Source organism: Sebastes umbrosus, chromosome 14, assembly GCF_015220745.1.
Source record: "Sebastes umbrosus isolate fSebUmb1 chromosome 14, fSebUmb1.pri, whole genome shotgun sequence".
Lineage (NCBI taxonomy): Eukaryota > Metazoa > Chordata > Actinopteri > Perciformes > Sebastidae > Sebastes > Sebastes umbrosus.
The window spans coordinates 27,637,467-27,656,102 of record NC_051282.1 but is presented as its reverse complement, the minus strand read 5'-3'; the positions used below and the strand labels follow the sequence as shown (position 1 = coordinate 27,656,102).

The 18,636-nt window shown below is 40.2% G+C and overlaps 1 protein-coding gene across 2 annotated transcripts; it reads left to right on the top strand.

Moving 5' to 3' along the window:
- Positions 1 to 7,638: 7,638 nt before the first annotated feature.
- proza (protein Z, vitamin K-dependent plasma glycoprotein a) lies at positions 7,639 to 15,479 on the top strand. 2 transcript variants are annotated; one of them, XM_037792348.1, is made up of 9 exons: positions 7,639 to 7,826; positions 10,020 to 10,158; positions 11,340 to 11,494; positions 11,663 to 11,687; positions 11,765 to 11,878; positions 11,989 to 12,123; positions 14,007 to 14,122; positions 14,213 to 14,333; positions 14,472 to 15,479. In XM_037792348.1, exons 2-9 carry the CDS (start codon positions 10,080 to 10,082, stop codon positions 15,008 to 15,010), a joined length of 1,284 nt encoding a protein of 427 aa, XP_037648276.1. In that variant the 5' UTR covers positions 7,639 to 7,826; positions 10,020 to 10,079; the 3' UTR covers positions 15,011 to 15,479. The 2 variants fall into 2 exon arrangements, with proteins under 2 accessions (XP_037648276.1, XP_037648277.1); XM_037792349.1 differs by having other exon boundaries at positions 7,639 to 7,830.
- The last annotated feature ends 3,157 nt before the right edge of the window (positions 15,480 to 18,636 follow it).

Genomic DNA, 18,636 nt, shown 5'->3' with positions numbered 1-18,636 from the left:
AAAGTCTGAAAAATGCAATTTCTGATTCTATGACTGCACTGAAATGCGCAGACCATTGTGAACATACGCATAACCGATGCAAGTCCATAAAAATCAAATTAATGAACTGTTTATTCCCCAAACATTTTCAGCAACAGTACATTGATTTAATGAAGGCAATGTGGCTGAGACTGTTTGGGGAATACAATGCGGGAGAGGAGTTGTGGGACCTGTTTGTTAATTTGCTCTCAATAGTCTACAGAATGAAAAAAAATAATGACACAAAGTAAAGTCTTAAAATTGCTTTTTTAGTCTGTCTAATGGTAAAAAAAAAATCAACTTATGCTAAATGAAGTCCAGTGATGGAGTGTAAATAAGTGCATTTACTCAGATAATGTCATTAAGTAATTTTTGAGGTACTTATATTTTTATTTTTTTCCTTTTTATGCTTTACAGATAAATCCAGCGGATGATTTATGTGTTGTACTCTCAAGCACAGTCGTCATTACTGCGGAGGCAGAGAGAAACACATTAACATTGAAGCAGAGATGTCTGAGTTAATCACGGTGTGAAGTCGTCCCCTCCCCCATCCCCCCTCCGACAGATGAAGGTATACCTGCAAGTTATTACTCTGTTATCAGTCATTATGACACAGGCTTTGGGACAAAAACATACCACTTCTGTCCGTCCTTCACAGTCTGGATGTGAAAGTGTTTAATACTCGAGCAGCTAATTAAACCAGGAAGGTTTACTGCTTGCTCATGATTTAGCTTACATGTAGCTTACTAAACATAGCTTACTATACTATATAAACACACTCCATGATTTCTTGGATTGTATTCAGAAGAAATGCATTGTTTATTTAAAATGGGAAACACACAATACACGCGTTGAGTTCGGCATTTTGGCCGTTGCCATCTTGTTTTTTTGCAACCAGAAGTGCCACGAGAGGATGGAGTTAAGTACAACTGAACGCTGAATAAGAGATATTTAGTCGACCAAAAATGTTCTAATTAACTTTCATGAACTGAAAACACACTATGAAAGGGTTAAAGTTGTAAGACGAAAACACGGACAACTTCCAGACCGGACAACGCCGTGGTAGCGACCTGTCAGTCATAAGGTAGCCACGCCCTAAAGCATCCCCTGCTTTATGGTCTATTTGACTCTGAATGGGACCATAATTTACTAAATGAACATCATGCTGTATTGAAGAAGACTTGAAACTAGCGATTGAGACCATAAACTCATGTTTACAATGTTTACTGAGGTAATAAATCAAGTGAGGAGTAAGCTCATTTTCTCATAGACTTCTATACAATCAGACTTCTTATTGCAACCAGAGGAGTCGCCCCCTGCTGGCTGTTAGAAAGAATGCAGGTTTAAGGCACTTCAGCATTGGCTTCACTTCTCAGACCCGGAGTTTGCTTACAGCAAGAGATGTGTGTTGGTAGTTGGCGCCTCACCATCGGCCTGCTCTTTGATGGTTCATGGTCGGTATCGTGCCGGCTAGCTGCTTAGAATGCGGGTTTCAATAATAATGGAGATTTAGGAAAGTAAAATGGAGCAGAGCCTTGTAATTTTTACCTTTTTTTCCTCAAAGTCTCAGTTTGTTGTTGGAGCAGCAGATAGCAGCACAGAAAAGACAGAGATATTATGTTGCAAAGTTTTGTAGATTATTACCATTATTTTATTGCCATTTCATGACTATATTTTCAACATATAACAGGTTCTACAGGATCTCCTGGATAGACTGAACATTTGCTTCACCTCCACCAACATAAAAATGCTGCTCATACATTAATGCAACCATAGTAATAATTGATATTTAATAATTATTAAAAATAAATCTGCATATAGAGTACTTTTACTTTTGAAGCTTTATTGCATTTTGCTGAAAATATATATTTTTGTATTTATCAGTAATTGAATACAGGACTTCTACTTGTAGCCTAATGGAGTATTTTTTACTCTGCTGTATTGCTATTTTACCTCCATCATTGATTTATAACCACACCTCATACACCCAACCTACTGAGGTATTTTTCTCAGCTCTCACATTCCTCCCATGAAAACACATTTCTGTGTTCCTCTGCTTTCATCTTTCTCACTACAGGAACTACTGTGAGACAGGATTTAAGAAAAACATCCAAAACATGAAGAATATTGTGTTTTTTATGGATGCAGAGTAGTCATTATTCTTACTATCAGTGATTTGCAGACTCCTCCGGGCTTTTAGGGCGCTGCTATATGTGCAGAAAGTATAGACATCAGAGCAGCTTTGGCATGAGTATGTACGATAAAACATCATGTCCATTTAGAGAGCTGTCAGCTGTGTTTCTGCTCTCTCTCTCGCTGTGCCTCTTCAGCACAATCAAGGCCTGTACGCCACGTCTCCACAGGTCTGAGGAAACACAACCGCGCTCTGCTCTGCTGTCTGAGTGAGATACAGTATATCATTTAAAAAGGTGGCACGTGAGGCTGCGACAAGGACCCGAGGGCAGACCAGATTAAAGAGTTTTACACAAAAGAAAGAGAGAAGAAAAGAAAACTCATGAGTCACAAAGCAGGGGGATCACAAAAGAGGATAAGGACCATCTTAAAACCTGCTTGGAGCTTCAATTATGAGCATCTTAAGCCCTCCTCCGCCCCGTCAGATGGAGGGCACCGTATGAAAGGAAGAATTCATTACAGAAACAGTCCAATAATGTCTAACCTGTTTTTTTCCTGAGTGCCACTTGAATCAGATTCAGGAAAGTGAAGGAAAGGTGTGAAGGAGTGAGGGTATAGGTGAGCAATCACATGCTCTTAATTCTTTTCTCCAACATGTGAACAAATGAGCTGCTGGGGGGAACGCAGGGAGGGGAGCGCCACGATTAAGTGTTAAATAAAATATGGCCAGCTGACGTGAATTGATCACGGAGAAATGTGGGACAGGGGAAGGTGATTCTTCAAGAGTAGCTAGCGTAGCTGTGAAAGACCCCCACAGGGTTAGTGCGTGCCTGCTCTCCAGTACTTAATACAACATCATCATTGGTCCTTGTCAAGCAAACTCGATTACACACAATCTTCTGGCGCTTTGATATCGGCGTGATTGTGTTGTGTGCGGGTTGTTGGATTCAACACAGGTCAACAGACACTGTACATGTGTTCATGTGCAACTATAATGTGGTGACACTCTGCAAAACCAAACCAGGGCAGGTGATGGTTGTTATGTAAGCCTATTGTTGGCTATGTAGTGTGGTCATACTTCCACCTGACCTCTTTACCTACTGCAGTAATACAGCTTTCTGTATGTGTATGAGGTTAGTGGTAGGAAAGGTCTGTGCTGGTCATTAGAGCGTCTGTGTGTGTGTTATTAACGCATTATATCATCATTACGCACATTGTCTGGGGGCCTCACACCATCACCGAACTGAACAATCACATGCGGACGTGCACAAACGTGCAAAACCAAACTCGTGTTATTGGCTCAAACGCCACAAAAATGTTCCTCGTGTTGACATTTATAGTAACTAAGCAGCACAAAGCTGATCTATGTGGCTTTGAAACTACTTTGGTTTATGGTGTGTGATGTTCGCGTATGAGAGTCGCTGAATATCTGGAACTCTGTAAAAATGGCAACAAGACCACCCCGTTTCAACTGTTATCAGGCCATTAATTAGGCCATCGCTATCAGTCGCTATTAGTAAGCACCATAGATGTGGGTCAGTAGGAGTCTGCTACACCTTCTGCTTTGTAAAAGTGAACCTAAGCAAATGTTGTAAAACCGAATGTAATGTTACATTTTAAACACAAACAAAAAGATTTCTTTAAGTTTAGGCAACAGAACTGTTTTAGGTTGAGGCAAAAAAAAAAAAAAACTTAGTTATGTTTAGGGTAAAACATTGTTTTGGCTTAAATATACAAACAAAAAGACAACTATACGTTGTTGGTTTCACATGGGCGCCAACCTCCACCCTATATGGAGTTTCATATACTACAGCGCCTGACTTCTGCTCCTGTCATAATTACTACGGTCGCTAGAGGTCGCTGTCGTGTTCTTTTATACCTTCTCTCAGTGATCTACCATGTCAATAGATGATAAAACTTACTAGTGGGTGTAGTAGGCAACTGACTGACATGTATGGGGCTTATGGTACATGTCCACAGGGGCGTTTTTTTATCGCGAGGGATCGCCTCGCTTCCCAGCATTGGACGCTTGATGGGCTGCCACTAGACTCAAGGCACTCGGCACCTGATTGGACGAACGCTTTCCCTCGTGGGCTGCTGCTCCCAGCTTTCAAACTGGAACCAACATGGCGGCTCGTTTGGAAACCTTCTTCTCAGATTTCACGAAAATAGTTCACCGAAATGTGTTTCTGAAAACATTTTATGCGAGAAATAAGCCATGCAGTTGCTGAATCTGTCTCTATTCTGGATCGACAAGGCTTAGTTTAAAAGTTTCTCGGGAGTTTCCAGAGGTGGCGAGTCGCGTCGGACGCCCGTGATTTCCATAAAGTAGCCTAGACCTCAACTTTATGCAAATGAGGAGCGGGCTGTGTGACGGTCAGTCTCTCGAATCGCGCCGCCACGCTACCAGAATGCATTGCACGGCATGTAAATGTTTAGAAAACGGAGGTATGATTATTATTGTGTATGTAACATTTGAAATTTTATTTTTGTTTTGTTTTGTTTTTGTAGCCTAAACTTAGTCGTGAAAGGGTTGCTTATTATGTAAAAAGGGTTTTCGGTCAATATTTTTTGATTTCCCTTTAATTTAATGCCTTATTGTTATTTATTTATCTTGATACATACAGTATCTTGATATAATGAGGACCAAAATAAATTACTACTACTACAACTAGGCTAATTAGAGCAAAACATAAAATACAGCTGAGGCTGATGTCATTAGTTTGGGTATTTGGCCATAAATTTGACCTGATGGTGGCGCTAGATGAAATGCCAAAGGGATCAACAGAGTTTTCACAATTCATCCTCTGAGCACCATGAATGTCTGTAGAAAATTTCATAGCAATCCATCCAATAGTTGTTGAGATATTTCAGTCTGGACCAGTGGTAGTCTGACCAAACAACGGACATTACCATGCTGCTAATGTGGTTAACAAGTAAAGAAAGAAGTGATGAAAAGCAGAAGGAATTAATGAGATGCAAGGAGAATAATCGAGATTCCAGGATGCAGGGAGTCCCGGGGATTTCGTCTCCAGCCTGTTACATCATTCAGAAAGTTGTCAGGTAGCGGGTGACATTAATAATACATGCATTGTGATGGCTGTTTGTTTAGTGTGCCTGTAAAATTGGACCCTGAATTTGAAGAGGTATGGGTCAGCGAGGTCAAATGTGAGCGCCGCGGTGCGCTTTCTTTCCTGCCTCCCTCCAATTTAGAGCCAGCACTCAAAGAATAATGAGAGGAGTGGGAAGAAATAGGAGCAAGAGAGAAGGAGAGAGACAATACAAGAGGAGGATGTTGAATAAAACATAACTGAGAGAAAAAGATGGATGGACAATTGGAGGAGCTTTCCACTTCCAGTGCATGCAAACAGTAAATGTTGCACATGTGTGAACACGTGTACTCAATAACAACAACATCGGATTTCACCTCAGACCACAATCACAAGGGAAATTACCACTTAATCATTTACACTTCTATAGCTACAGCTCTGCATGTCAGGGCTGGCTCTCTATCCGCTCTCCCCACCCCTGGGTGAGTCTCCCTGGACCGGGCAGTCCTGCTCCTGCCCCTGTCCAGCACCGGGGACCAGCTGGTCCGAGCAGGTTCTTTATAATACCCCCGTTATTAGACTTTGGGAAATGGAGACATTTAACACGGATGCAGCTGAGACTAAAGCCCCACGGCCCTGTCTGCAAATTACATTGCTCGCACAAACAATCCCATTGAAATAAGGCCTCTGAGGAGGGACTTTGGGTTTGGAAAGCGGAGCCTTTGATGGCCTAGTTTCTGCAGCTCTCATCATTTGTGTGTTTGATCACCAAGAATCGCTAATCACAAAGTTTGACATTAAATATGCAACAACTCTAAATACTGAGTCGTAACTCCTTTTTATAAATCGTCTAGCTTTTATAGTTGATGTGAGACTCTTCTTCATTGTGCCAAAAACTTCTCGTCCTCTCTGCCCTCAGTTTCTCAACAGTTTCCATCTAATCCTCAGGTCCACTTTGTCTGCTTTAGCTGATTTGTGTAGAGCTCCAATCTGGTCGCTGGCTGTTTGCAGTTGTCTAGACTCGAGTGTGTTTGTTTGCATTTAAGATTAAGCTATTGATCACAGCGGATCATCATGGGACAGCATCATTTTGTTTGATCAAGTGTGCACATCAGAGGAGTTCCTGATTCTGATCACAGTGTGGAGGAATTTAGCACTGGTTTTCCAGCAAATATGCGTATATTTCTGCAAAAAACATATGCTAAACCAAAGCTAAAGATTATGAAGCAACTTCCAAACTAATAGCCTACTCCTCATCACAGTTTATGGCCTCTATGTGGGTGAAGTCATGAGCAGTTCAACCAGAGTTTTTCAATACAGATGACGAGGTTTTTCAGATGTCCGAAGAGGTGAAAGTATCCATATTTCACAAGAAAAAATATTTTATAAAAAAGAATTCCTGTAATCACTTGGTGACCCCTCAGATTTATATTGGTATCCCTTCAAACCCCACAGCTCATTCCCAGGGCGTCAAATACCGACGCTTTGTCACGGCCGTCGGCGTTAGATACCAACGCACAAGACACCCTTTTGCGTCGGTATGAGACGCAGTAGGCTTTCCATTAACTACAATGTAAACCCATCCGCGTCAATATTAAACGCTCTGGGAAAGTGCTTTGGTGACGTAGTTTAAAGAGCGAAAGAGACACACATGGCAGGTGGGAGGGGAGGGGGTTGGGTCCAACAAACACAAGGCTTTCATCCAGGAGACTGCTGTTCATGTCCTGTGCATTACGTTTAATATATATATATATATATATATATATGTATACACATATACATATACATATATATATAAATAATGGAATTTAAAGCATCAGTTGGCAATGATTATTTTTATCAGATTACCTGTCTCATGTAGAGCGACCGTTTTATAAAATAACTTTTTTTTTATCATATTTTTATATATATATAAAGAATAAATGCAAAAATAAATAAATAAAATTAAAAGTTAATAAAAATAAACACATACATAAATAAAAGGGAAAATTAAACAGAAGAGTAAATAAATAAGAGAATTAATACAATGATAAATTTATTTAATTAATTAAAGAATCAAATTAAAACAGAAATATCAGTTTATGTCAAATGTTATCAATTAATTAATAGCTATATTAATTTTTAATATGATTTTGCCACATGCTTTGACATATTTATTTATTCATCAATTAATAAATCTATTTATTAAATTATTTTTAATATGATTTTTTGCTATACATAATGACTTATTTATTTATCGAGTGATTTATTTATTTATTAATTCATTTTTAATATTATTTTTTGCTATACATAATGACTTATTTATTTATCGATTAATTCATTAATTTATTAATCAATGTTTTATTTTGTCAGGTTCCGTCGTCCACAGGTGAACATCCTGTCCTGCAAAGAGACAGCCAGCTCTGTGTTGCAGCTCCCTCTGATGGCTGTTCTCTGTCAGCACACACAGGCAGAAAACAGTTAGCAGCCTCGGATGTGGTCATCATCATCATCCTTTATTATTCTGGATCGATAGGCCCGTTCAAGAGACAGCATCTTTGGCCGGATCCGTGCAGGAGGCTGTAGGCAGAGAGAGACCAGAGAGACCAGAGGGACCAGACCAGACCAGACCGGTACCTTGATCCAGTAGGTACCGAGCATCTCTTATTGTTGTTGTTGTTATTGTTTTGTACCATTACTCATAAACATGTTGGACCCGCCCTGAAAACAGAGACACATATGTAAATATGTAAATGTATCTTTTGTCGCTCTCATGATGAAACATTGTTGCAGATTGTAGAGAAGCAACATTCTGATCATCACACAGAGGATTCTGTCTCCTCTGATCTGCAGCCCAACATGAGCTAAGCTAGATGCTACCAGGCTGAGCTACGCAGATAGACAGAAAGCATCTAATGAACACATTGTACTCTGCTGATCTGCTGACTGTCTGCACTGAAAACGTTAATTAGATTCTTTAATTGCTCTTCAAGTGTTTGTTTACAATGTGTAAACAAATAAAAGGCCCATTCAATTTGGCAGCTGCAGAAATAAAAAATAATAATATTAAGGATTTAGTCACATTTACAACATGGTATTACATGTCATTGGGGGTAGGCGGTGGGAATTGGCTTAAATTTGAATTAATATTATTTATTATTTATATTAATATTACCCATTCCGATACTGAAATCGTTAATTAGATTCTTTAATTGGTTTTCTGTGTTTGTTTACAATGTGTAAACAAATAAAAGGCCCATTCAACATGGCAGCTGCAGAAAAAAACTGCACAATCACTGATGATAAAACAGCATGAGGTCATCTACTGGGTACTCATATATTATTAATGAAATAAAACACTATAATAATAATAATAATAATAATAATAAGGATTTAGTCACATTTACAACATGGTATTACATGTCATTGGGGCTGGGCGGTGTGAATTGGCTTACATTTTAATTAATATTATTTATTATTTTATATTAGTATTACCCATTCAGATACTGGATCCTATATTGGGCCGATACTGACTCATATAGCTGGTAGCTTTAGCACATTTATTTTTTAATATTATTTTTGCTGCATTTAATGATATATTTATTTATTTATTTATTTATTTATTTATTTATTTATTTATTTATCAAGTAATTTATTCATTTATTTTTTATTTTGGCAGGTTCTGTCCTCCATAAACCTGAGCATGTTAGGCAGATTCTTTAAAATGAAAAATAGAGATAATGTGTTTCTAGATGTTTTGAAGTAAAGTGATGAATGTCAGACCTTCTGCAAACATTTTTTTAGGGATGCACCAATCCAACTTTTTCAGTCCCGATACTGAAAGCGATACCTGGGCTTTGGGTATCGGCCAATATACTGAGTACCGATCCAATACCAGTGTTTAATTGAGACAGATTTATTTGTTTTCTTAAAATGGCTTTTGCCTACAATATATGTTTGATGCTTGGCTTAAAGTATCGTGACTATGCCATTCAATAATAAATATATTTTTATGATAATTTATATCATAGTATAATCGCACGATAATCTATTAGAAAAACAAATGTCTTATTTTTTTTTACAAGTAAGTAACTTTATTTATGGAGCACCTTTCAAGAGCAGAACGTCACAAAGTGCTTCAGAAACAAAGTATGGCAACTAGATCTGAATATTTTCCCCTATAACGTCGGCTTCAAACATTCGATTTTTAATGTGTTTAAAAAATAATACCAAAATAATACCAAAATAATAAATAAAATTAGAGCTGCAAAGATTAATCGATTAGTTGTCAACTATTATGTTAATCGCTGATTAATTTGATAATCAATTAATCGGTTTGTGTAAAAAAAAAAAGGACATTTTTTTTGATTCCAGCTTCTTAAATGTGAATATTTTCTGGTTTCTTTACTCCTCTGTGACAGTAAACTGAATCTCTTTGATTTGTGGACAAAAGGAGACATTTGAGGACATCATCTAGGGCTTTGGGAAACACTTTTTCACTATTTTCTGACATTTTATAGACCAAACAACTAATCGATTAATCGAGAAAATATTCAACAGATTAATTGACAATGAAAATAATCATTAGTTGCGGCCTTAAAGACAACAATATACATACTTTACATAAAAAACATACAGATTTAGGAGGATTAAAACTAGGGATGCACTGATCCAACTTTTTCAGTCCCGATACCGATACCTGGGCTTTGGGTATCTGCTGATACCGAGTACCGATCCGATACCAGTGTTTAATTAATAAGCTGTATGCCTCACTGTGGAAGTGACTGATCATTCTTTTATGTGTAAAAAAACCATCTCTTCTGTTTGTTATATTTGCAGGAGAACACATTGATCTCTGCTGCACCGTCATCTCGACTCAGATCACGCTTCAGTGTCACCATGAGCTCCTGGACCACATCTGGCGCTCTGCTGTGTCTGCTGGCGGCGGCCGCAGCAGCCGTTCAGACCCCCAACTCAGGTGAGAGAGTCGCAGGGAGCCAGATGGGGCTGCAGAGCTCGACAGCGGTGTAGTCTGAGCTCTAGAGAGAGGAAAGAGAAGTGAGGAATTAAAAGGAGGTCAAGATGGCAGCGTGCTGAGTAAATGACATGTCAGAGTCTCTCTGCTGTGTTGGTGGTGGCTTTATCAAATAGGAGCTTTAACATCAGTGGATGAGATTTGGTTTAGTTCTGATTATTGGTTGCAGATTTGTTTATTTTTGTCCTGTTTCACGGCACAACCTTTTCTTATATTGTTGGATAGTAAAGCTTAGGTTTAAAATACGACCTGACCTAAAAACGTTTAATGAGAAGGTGAAACACTGGCTGAAATCAAACCAAACCTTTGATCACTGATTATTGATTGGGAACATGCATGTGTAAATTGATTGTAATGTACGATGTGGTATTACATGTTTTTATTTTTTCTTAAAAATCAAACCAGGGACAAGGTCTGCAAATTAGCTACGGCTAGTAGTCCTATATACATTGCATCGGTTGTACTTTAAAGAAGTGCAACAATGCCTACATGTATTAGCCCTATCAAATAAATAAATAAATAAATGTAGGACATCAAGTGATGATTATTTTCATAATAAATTTATGTTATTTTCTCAATTCATTGTTTGGTTTATAGTCCAAAACCCAAAGATATTCAGTTTACAATGAAGTAAAACAGAGAAAAGCATCAAATATTCACATGTGAGAAGCAGGAACTAGAGGATTTAGGGCATTTTTACTTGAGAAATTGTGAAAAAGTGATTGTTGTGTTATCAAAATAGTTAGCTATTAGTTTTTTTCTGCCGATCAATCAATATTTAATAGCTTTAAACCAATAAATCTGAATCTAAATTTCTGGTAAAAAAAAGCTCAATGTGAATATACTGTATGCCCATCAAAAGTTCCAGAGACCAAGTGAAACTGTAACCGTGGCAAATAATTAATTTTCTAATGCTATGAAATGGAAATAAGCAAACAAATCTTTGTATCTGTAAATCAGCAAAATGGTGAGAATGTCAATGCTACTATTTTATAAAACTCTCAAAAACTGTAGTTGCTAATCAATCACACAAGATCTGTGCAGCTTCAAGCCTCTTTATAGACTTCACACTGTAGTTCAGTCTGTTGTGGATGAGCCAGCTGAGACATTAACGGTTCCTCCAGTGTTCTTGGACAAGCAGCAGGCGAGCTCGCTGATCTCCCGTCAGAAGAGGAATGTCGACGGCAGTAACCCGTCTGCCAACGTGGAGCAGGTTTGCATGGAGAAACTGTGCACCTACGAGGAGGCCAGAAAGCTCTTCCAGGACTCGTACCGCACGGTGAGCTCCAGGACTTCATTGTTAACTCCCTCCCTGTTTCTTTCTCACCTCAAACCTCCTCTTTGCTTTGTCTATATTTTCCCTCTATTTCATGAATGCACTGTGGAAATGACGTGCAGGCTTGTGCAGCTTCGACTGTGCACTTATCATGCATATTTTCTCCCGCAGGATATCTTCTGGGCCGTCTACGTTGGTAAGTGCTGCATTAAAATGATTTTCCATCATTAGCAGTACATTACATCTTCTCATAGACCTGCTGTCTGTGTTTAGACGGAGACCAGTGTGCAGAGAACCCCTGCAAGAATGGAGCCATGTGTTCTGACAGCGTGGGAGGCTACGACTGCGTCTGCAAGTCCGGTTTCACAGGGGTCCACTGTGAACAAGGTGAGGAGGAGGAGGTGTCGGCAAGTTGCCGCGTGATCGTTGTCGTTAATTCACTTCTCATTTGGTGTGTGAGTGCTGCAAAACGTCCTCTTTCTGTTTCCACGATGCAGACCAGACTCTGTGCCCCCTGGAAAAGGACAAGGGCTGCTCACAGTTCTGCAAACCGGGCTACACGTCCTACGAGTGCTCCTGCGCCATCGGATGGAAGCTCAGCCTCACAGACAAGAATAAGTGTGACCCTATAGGTACGTCTGTTTCCGATGTTTGAGTCCAACTGCCAATCAAATGTGTTTTTATGCTACAGCATACACATCTGCTCTGTAAATCACATGTTCTCCGTATACGTGGACGGAGAGCTTGTGTCCATACAGCCAATCTCATCTTTGCATAAAGCGGTAACGTCAGCGTTCTATCATTCGCTGAGCAGACGGTCGCACTGACTAACAGCCTGCTACACAACACAAGAGCCACAGACTTTGGACAACAACCCACAATAGCTTTCCTGCTATAGTCTTCTTCTTATCTTACAAACATGAAGTCTTGTCCTGCACAGTAGCTTGTTGAACGAGTCTGTTTGTGCCTTTAATGAATCTGTTACCTATCTAGGTAGCCTATCTGGGCTGCCATCTTTGTTTTTGATTTGGAAACAATGAAACGTTTCATTTCTCTGTAGGGTCCTTTCCGTAATGTCGTCAGACACTTATGATAACAATTTGAGCTTCAGTGGCAAAAACAAGCACTTTTAGTGAACGTAAACTGACGGTACCAGGTTGCCCCCAAACGATTACATTACAGCTTGTTCAGCGGCTGGCTGCTGCAGCGTTCTGGCTCAATACTGGACCAATTTCAAAAAGTGTTGTCCTCATTAGTCACTTAGACACAAAAACATGGGAAAATAGGGTCCAGGTTGAAAAATACCGAAGTTACCCTTTAACCATCTGGCGAGAGTTTCACAAATTGTGGGGTACCATCTTGACACGATCGAAACAGAGACACAATAAATCTTTATTAACGTGCAGTGGACGTAATATTTTTTTCATCCAGATGGTTAGAAGAGTCTTTGAGGATTCTGATAATACCATTAGAACAGCATTAAGTGTTTTTAAACAGCCTTTGTGACCTAAATGTATGCTAATACATGAGAGGTACAAACTGGGGCTAGAACGAGCCACATTCACCACCGGGAAAAGTGCTCTGCTACCATCAGTTTGCAGGCTATTTAGCTAATTAGCTGCAGCATATTAAACAGCATGTTACTTGCTCATAACTTGTAAGATACAGCGAAAGTTGGTTTACGTTTTCTCTTGTTTCATTGGCATCGCACGTCTTGTGTTGAAGTCCGTTCCCCTCTCTGCAGTTGGGGTTAGGTCTTAGGTGAGGTTATGGTTAGGCGTAGCAGGGATGGCTGGTTATGGTTAGGGTAAGGTTAGGGTCAGGTTAAGCATCTCAGAAGGCAAGGCAAGGCAAGGCAGCTTTATTTGTAGAGCACATTTCAACAACAGGGCAATTCAAAGTGCTTTACAGAAACATTCAAGAACATTGCGACAAAATGCAAAAGAACATTAAGAAATAATTAAAACAGTTATAAAAACATAAAAACATTAAAACATTAAAGATTAGAAAATAAAAACAAGCCAAAAATAAAAGCTAGGATAGAAGCTAAAATTGCATAAAACTCAAAAGAGTAAAAGTTATAGTGCAGTGTCAGATCATTATCTGGTTTAATAAAAGGCACCCGCAAACAGGAAAGTTTTAAGCTTTGTTTTAAAAGAAGTGAGAGTTGGAGTTGGTCCTGCAGGTTTCTGGGAGCTTGTTCCAGATATTTGGTGCATAAAAACTGAATGCTGCAGAAGACAACTGATTGGGGTTATGGATAAGGATTGGTTCAGGAAAGGGAAACACTTTCTAACAGGGAAACCGCCTCCGACACAACACCGGAGCTCAGACTGTCGGCAGCTGTCAGTCAAACACAGACACGCCCTTCAGCCGGCTGAGACGAAAAGGAGCATTTCTGATATTTCCCCAGAGACCTTTTCTTTCTTCCTTTAAATGATAAAACACTTTTAACAATGCTTTTAAAAACACAAATTTGACATTATTTTTGACTGCAAAAACATTTGTCTTTCAGGCAGATATCCCTGCGGTCAGGTGAACTCTCAGAGTCAGTGGGATAACAGACTGGCCAGCAACGTCCGCAGCAACTTTGAAGGACTTAGCTGTACTTCTACGGAGTGTCCCTGGCAGGTAGGACCACAAACACACTCAACACTGTTACGCATTACATGTCACAATAAACCAGGATCTTATTTCTGCATGTCATTGTGTTGTTTGCAGGCTCTTCTGAAGAGCTCAGAGTCCCAGGATGGTTACTGTAGTGGTGTCATTCTGAAGGAGAACCTGGTCTTGACTTCAGCTCAGTGTGCCAACAAATACAGCTCCTTACAGGTGGTGGTCGGTGAGTAGTGAAGAAACACTAAATCATTCTTTTACCACTATTACTGCTACAACTCTACAGCTCTACATGTCAGTATGTGTGCATGAGCTTGAGAACCATCATCATCCTGAATGTCTTGTCTTACCTGCACCTCCTCAGGCAGGCGCAACGCTGTGAGGTCTGAAGTTGGAGAGCGGACGCTGTATGTAAAACTAGTTCACGTCCACCCGCGCTATGTGGCAGATCGCCCCGAATACGACGTGGCTGTGATTGAGCTCCGCGACCGCATCACCTTTGCGAGGGAAGTGAGTGCTGCTTGTGTGCCAGAAAAAGACTTTGCAGAGAGCATCCTGATGACGGGAGAGCTCCCGACCATCGTCACCGGCTGGAAAGAACCCAGCTCGGGATCTGCTTTCGAGGGCTCGCTCAAACTTAACCAACTCGCGTACAACCGCCTGCCTCAGTGTGTGGAGACTCACCCGACCCTGATGACCAATAAAATGGGCTGCACCACTCCCCGGGCCAACGCCGACTGCACCATGAGCTCCGGCAGCCCCCTGCTCACCCTGTACAGGAAGGTGTTCTTCCTCACTGGGGTCGTCAGCCGGCCGCTGGGGGCCAACTGCAGCCAAGGCTACGTCTTCCAGAAAGTGTCGCGCTACCTCGGCTGGCTGCGACCTCTCATGGGTTCACGTTAGGAGGGGTAGTCAGGGAGAACAAGGAGGTTATTGGTTATGGAAAATATATTATAATGCAGGTGAATACATATTAAAAACAGGGAATCAGATAAACGTTTTCATTGAGGGCTTCTAGCTCAACCTTTTGTCTTTCTGTCTTTTAATAATCTCCTAATGGAAAAACTACAGTAGCCATATAGTCTCTATGTAGGTTATTGCTTCCCATCTGTCTCTGTGCACTTCCTCATTTATCCACAAGGTGGCGCTCTGTTAACACAAACAGAGAAGCACTTTCTGTACGTCTATCTATGAACCAGAGGATCACAAGCAGCAAGAAATGCAGTGAATTATTTAGCATGTGTTTTGTAATGTGGACATACCTTTTTAATAACCTTTATTTGATGTGCTATTTAGTGACTACTTTAACACTTGTGCACTATAACACTGGTAATCACTGTTCTATGAATGTAATAAACCCCTAACAACACACCTAATGTCAGTTCTGTCATTGTTTCAGGAGGAATACAGCAGTTTTTCTTGGAAGATGTTAAGGAATAATTTGGAAATATCAGGAGATATTATAAGTAGACGTCACAGGGCTCATAAGACTTATTTTATTTTAACTTTTTATTTATAAAATTTGAGTTGTGGGCCCCTTGAGATGCACCATTGTGTTTTTGAGGGATTTATGGTCAAAAACATGCCATTAGCAGACAATAAATAATCTATAACAAATAAACAACAGAACAAAGAATCAAAACTAATATTTAAAAACAAAAGGGCTCACCCACTACAGCCTCATCACAAGCGTCATCTGCATGAAACTAAGATGTAAAAGGAATGAATAACTATCACACTAAGTAAAATAATGTCAATAGTGATACAAATAGAAATTAAACCTATATTCTTCCAAATGTAGAGAAAACAAGACGTACATTCATGCAGCTGCGAGGCTGCACAGCGGTGCCTTGATCCAGTGCTTATGTCAGCATGCTACATGCTCACAACGACAATGCTAACATGCTGATCTTAAGCAGGTATAATGTTTACCATGGCTATGATCCACATCGCATACTTTTTCGTATCATTTACTTTTAGTACGTACTGTAGCTGTCCTTACAAAGTGCTGTTGCATGCAGTATATGCATACAATTAGGACATACTACTTCTTCATATTGCACCTTGAACTTTGACCCTCATGCTCATACTGTATATCCACTTCACAGAGGATTGTGGGTCAGAATAGCCAGAAAAGCATGCTGGCTTGCATACTGCAAAATGCGACCGGATGTAGTAGGACATCCTGGTATTTTTGGCATACTGCATACTTCGTCCGAAATCACATACTATGCATCACATACTCAATATGTGTACTATCGTTCAACATACCTTTGTGTGAATAAACAGTAGTATGTATCTTTTCGGACGCACTGACCTGTAATTTACGTCGTCTCTTCCTGAGGGCCTCCTTGCCGGTTGGAGACCATGGTAACCTGTGACAACCTCATGTGAGACCAAAAAGATGATTTGTGAGAATCAAATTCTGAATTAATTAAAAATATATACTACGCACTAGCAAAGTGAAATCTTATACTTAACTGAAGCGTTATTGATGTTACAGATGTTATGCAGCCGTAGTGTCCAGCGTTGCATACTGTAATATTTCATCGGAAATAGTATGCAATTTGTGTACTATTGGTTTCATACTAAGGTTTCAACATACTAAAATATCTCATATACTGTTTTAGCCTACTAAACAGCATGTTAGCATGTTAGTGTGGATGCAATCATACTATGTATTGGGACTTACTAAATCTTTTTCTGGCATACTAAGTATGGTCATATGGGTGTTGGAATACACAGCATGTTTACTTCTTCATTTAGTGTGTAGCATGCTAACATTTGCTAATTAACTCTAAACACAAAGTGCAGCTGAGGCTGATGGGAATGTCATTAGTTTTGCTGTTATTGTGTCATAAACCGAAGTATTGGAGGGATTAAAGTTTTGAGCGGATGTTGACGCTTTAAGTTAAGTCAAGTGATTGTGAAAAGTGACATAGGCCTAAATGTTGAATATCCAGTAGTTGTTTGTTTTTGTCAACATCATGGTGGCGCTAAAGTAAAATTCAGGTGAACACCAAAGTCAGTATGATTCATCCTCTGTGGACCATGAATGTCTGTACGAAATTTCATTGTAATCCATCCAATAGTTGTGGAGATATTTCAGTCTGGACCAACAGACTGACCTTCCCACTTTTAGGGCTGCAAGCATGCAGATGAGAAATAGTAATGAAACGAAAGAAGAAAGTAATACAGTTCAATTCAATTTCAATTCAATTTATTTTTATATAGCATCAAATCATAACAGAAGTTGTCTTGAGACGCTTTTCATATAGAGCAGGTCTAGACTGTACTCTATAATTTAGAGACCCAACAAGAGATCCCCCATGAGCGACAGTGGCAAGAAAACACTCCCCTTTAACGGGTAGAAACCTCGGGCAGAACCCGGCTCTGGGTGGGCGACCCTCTGCCTCGACTGGTTGGGTTTATCTGTTTATACCTGTCATGTGTTAAAACGTGCAGACTTTCAAGTGCATCGAATCTGCAGTTCTCATAAGTTTAATACAACTGTAGTTGAAAATGTATCTCAACTAGTCCCTTTGTGTCCCAGACGATATTAGCTTGCCTTCACCGCCACATACCGCCGTGTTGTCTGGCAACATTTTCCCACAGACACTCGCCCTCTGCAGTCTTCTCACAGCCTCCCTGGTGAACAAGGCCAGGACCGTGTCATGCAGGAAGAGAAAAGGAGAGGCAGAAGAATGGGTAAGAGAGAGAGAGAGAGAGAGAGAGATAGAGAGAGTAAGAGACGCCACATAACAAAAAAAAACCTGGCCTGCCACTTCTGATCGGGCGCTTGAAAAGGACAGCTCTGAAAGCTGGGGCCCACGTTAGCTGTTGCCATGGCGCTCACCTAGGAGATGGCTCCTTTCTCCCAAAAATGGCTGTGCTCCTTTTGCTGGGCCGTCCAGTGGAGATTAATTTGAGAGGAGCTCCTTCCTTCCTGAGTCTGGTGCTGCTCTCTGGTCCTGCCAGCTCCATTTATATGCTCAGGCTTACATATACACAGAGACACACATAAACACACTCTGAGCAAGGTAGCAGCTAAACTCTGTGCGCTCTGAGCTGCTGAATTCAGGCTGTGTTAAAGTCCTGTTTAATGTATCACTTAAATATCAAAGATCAGCTGCATACGATTGATTCTATTCCCTGAATTAAACCTAAAATAGGGAGATAAGGCTGTGACGTGAATGCTGAGAGGGAAATAAATATAGCAGGAGAGGGGGTAAAGAGGGACAGAGTGAGAGATGTTTGACAGGCAGAGAAAGAGATGATGAGATGGAAAATGGCTTGTAGACGAAGAGCAGGGACAGAGCGAGAGATCTGGGATTTGCGATGTTGACGCAGAAAAGGAGTCCGTCATTGTGTGGACGGATTGATGGACCTACAGTATATTAGACATGAATGAAAAGGCCCTGGAGAGAAACATTAGCGAGGCCATTACTGACGGTGGGAAGTGAAAGCACTCAATGCAAAAACCCCTTTCACTCATCACAAATCAAATGATACTTGTATTTCTGGACAAG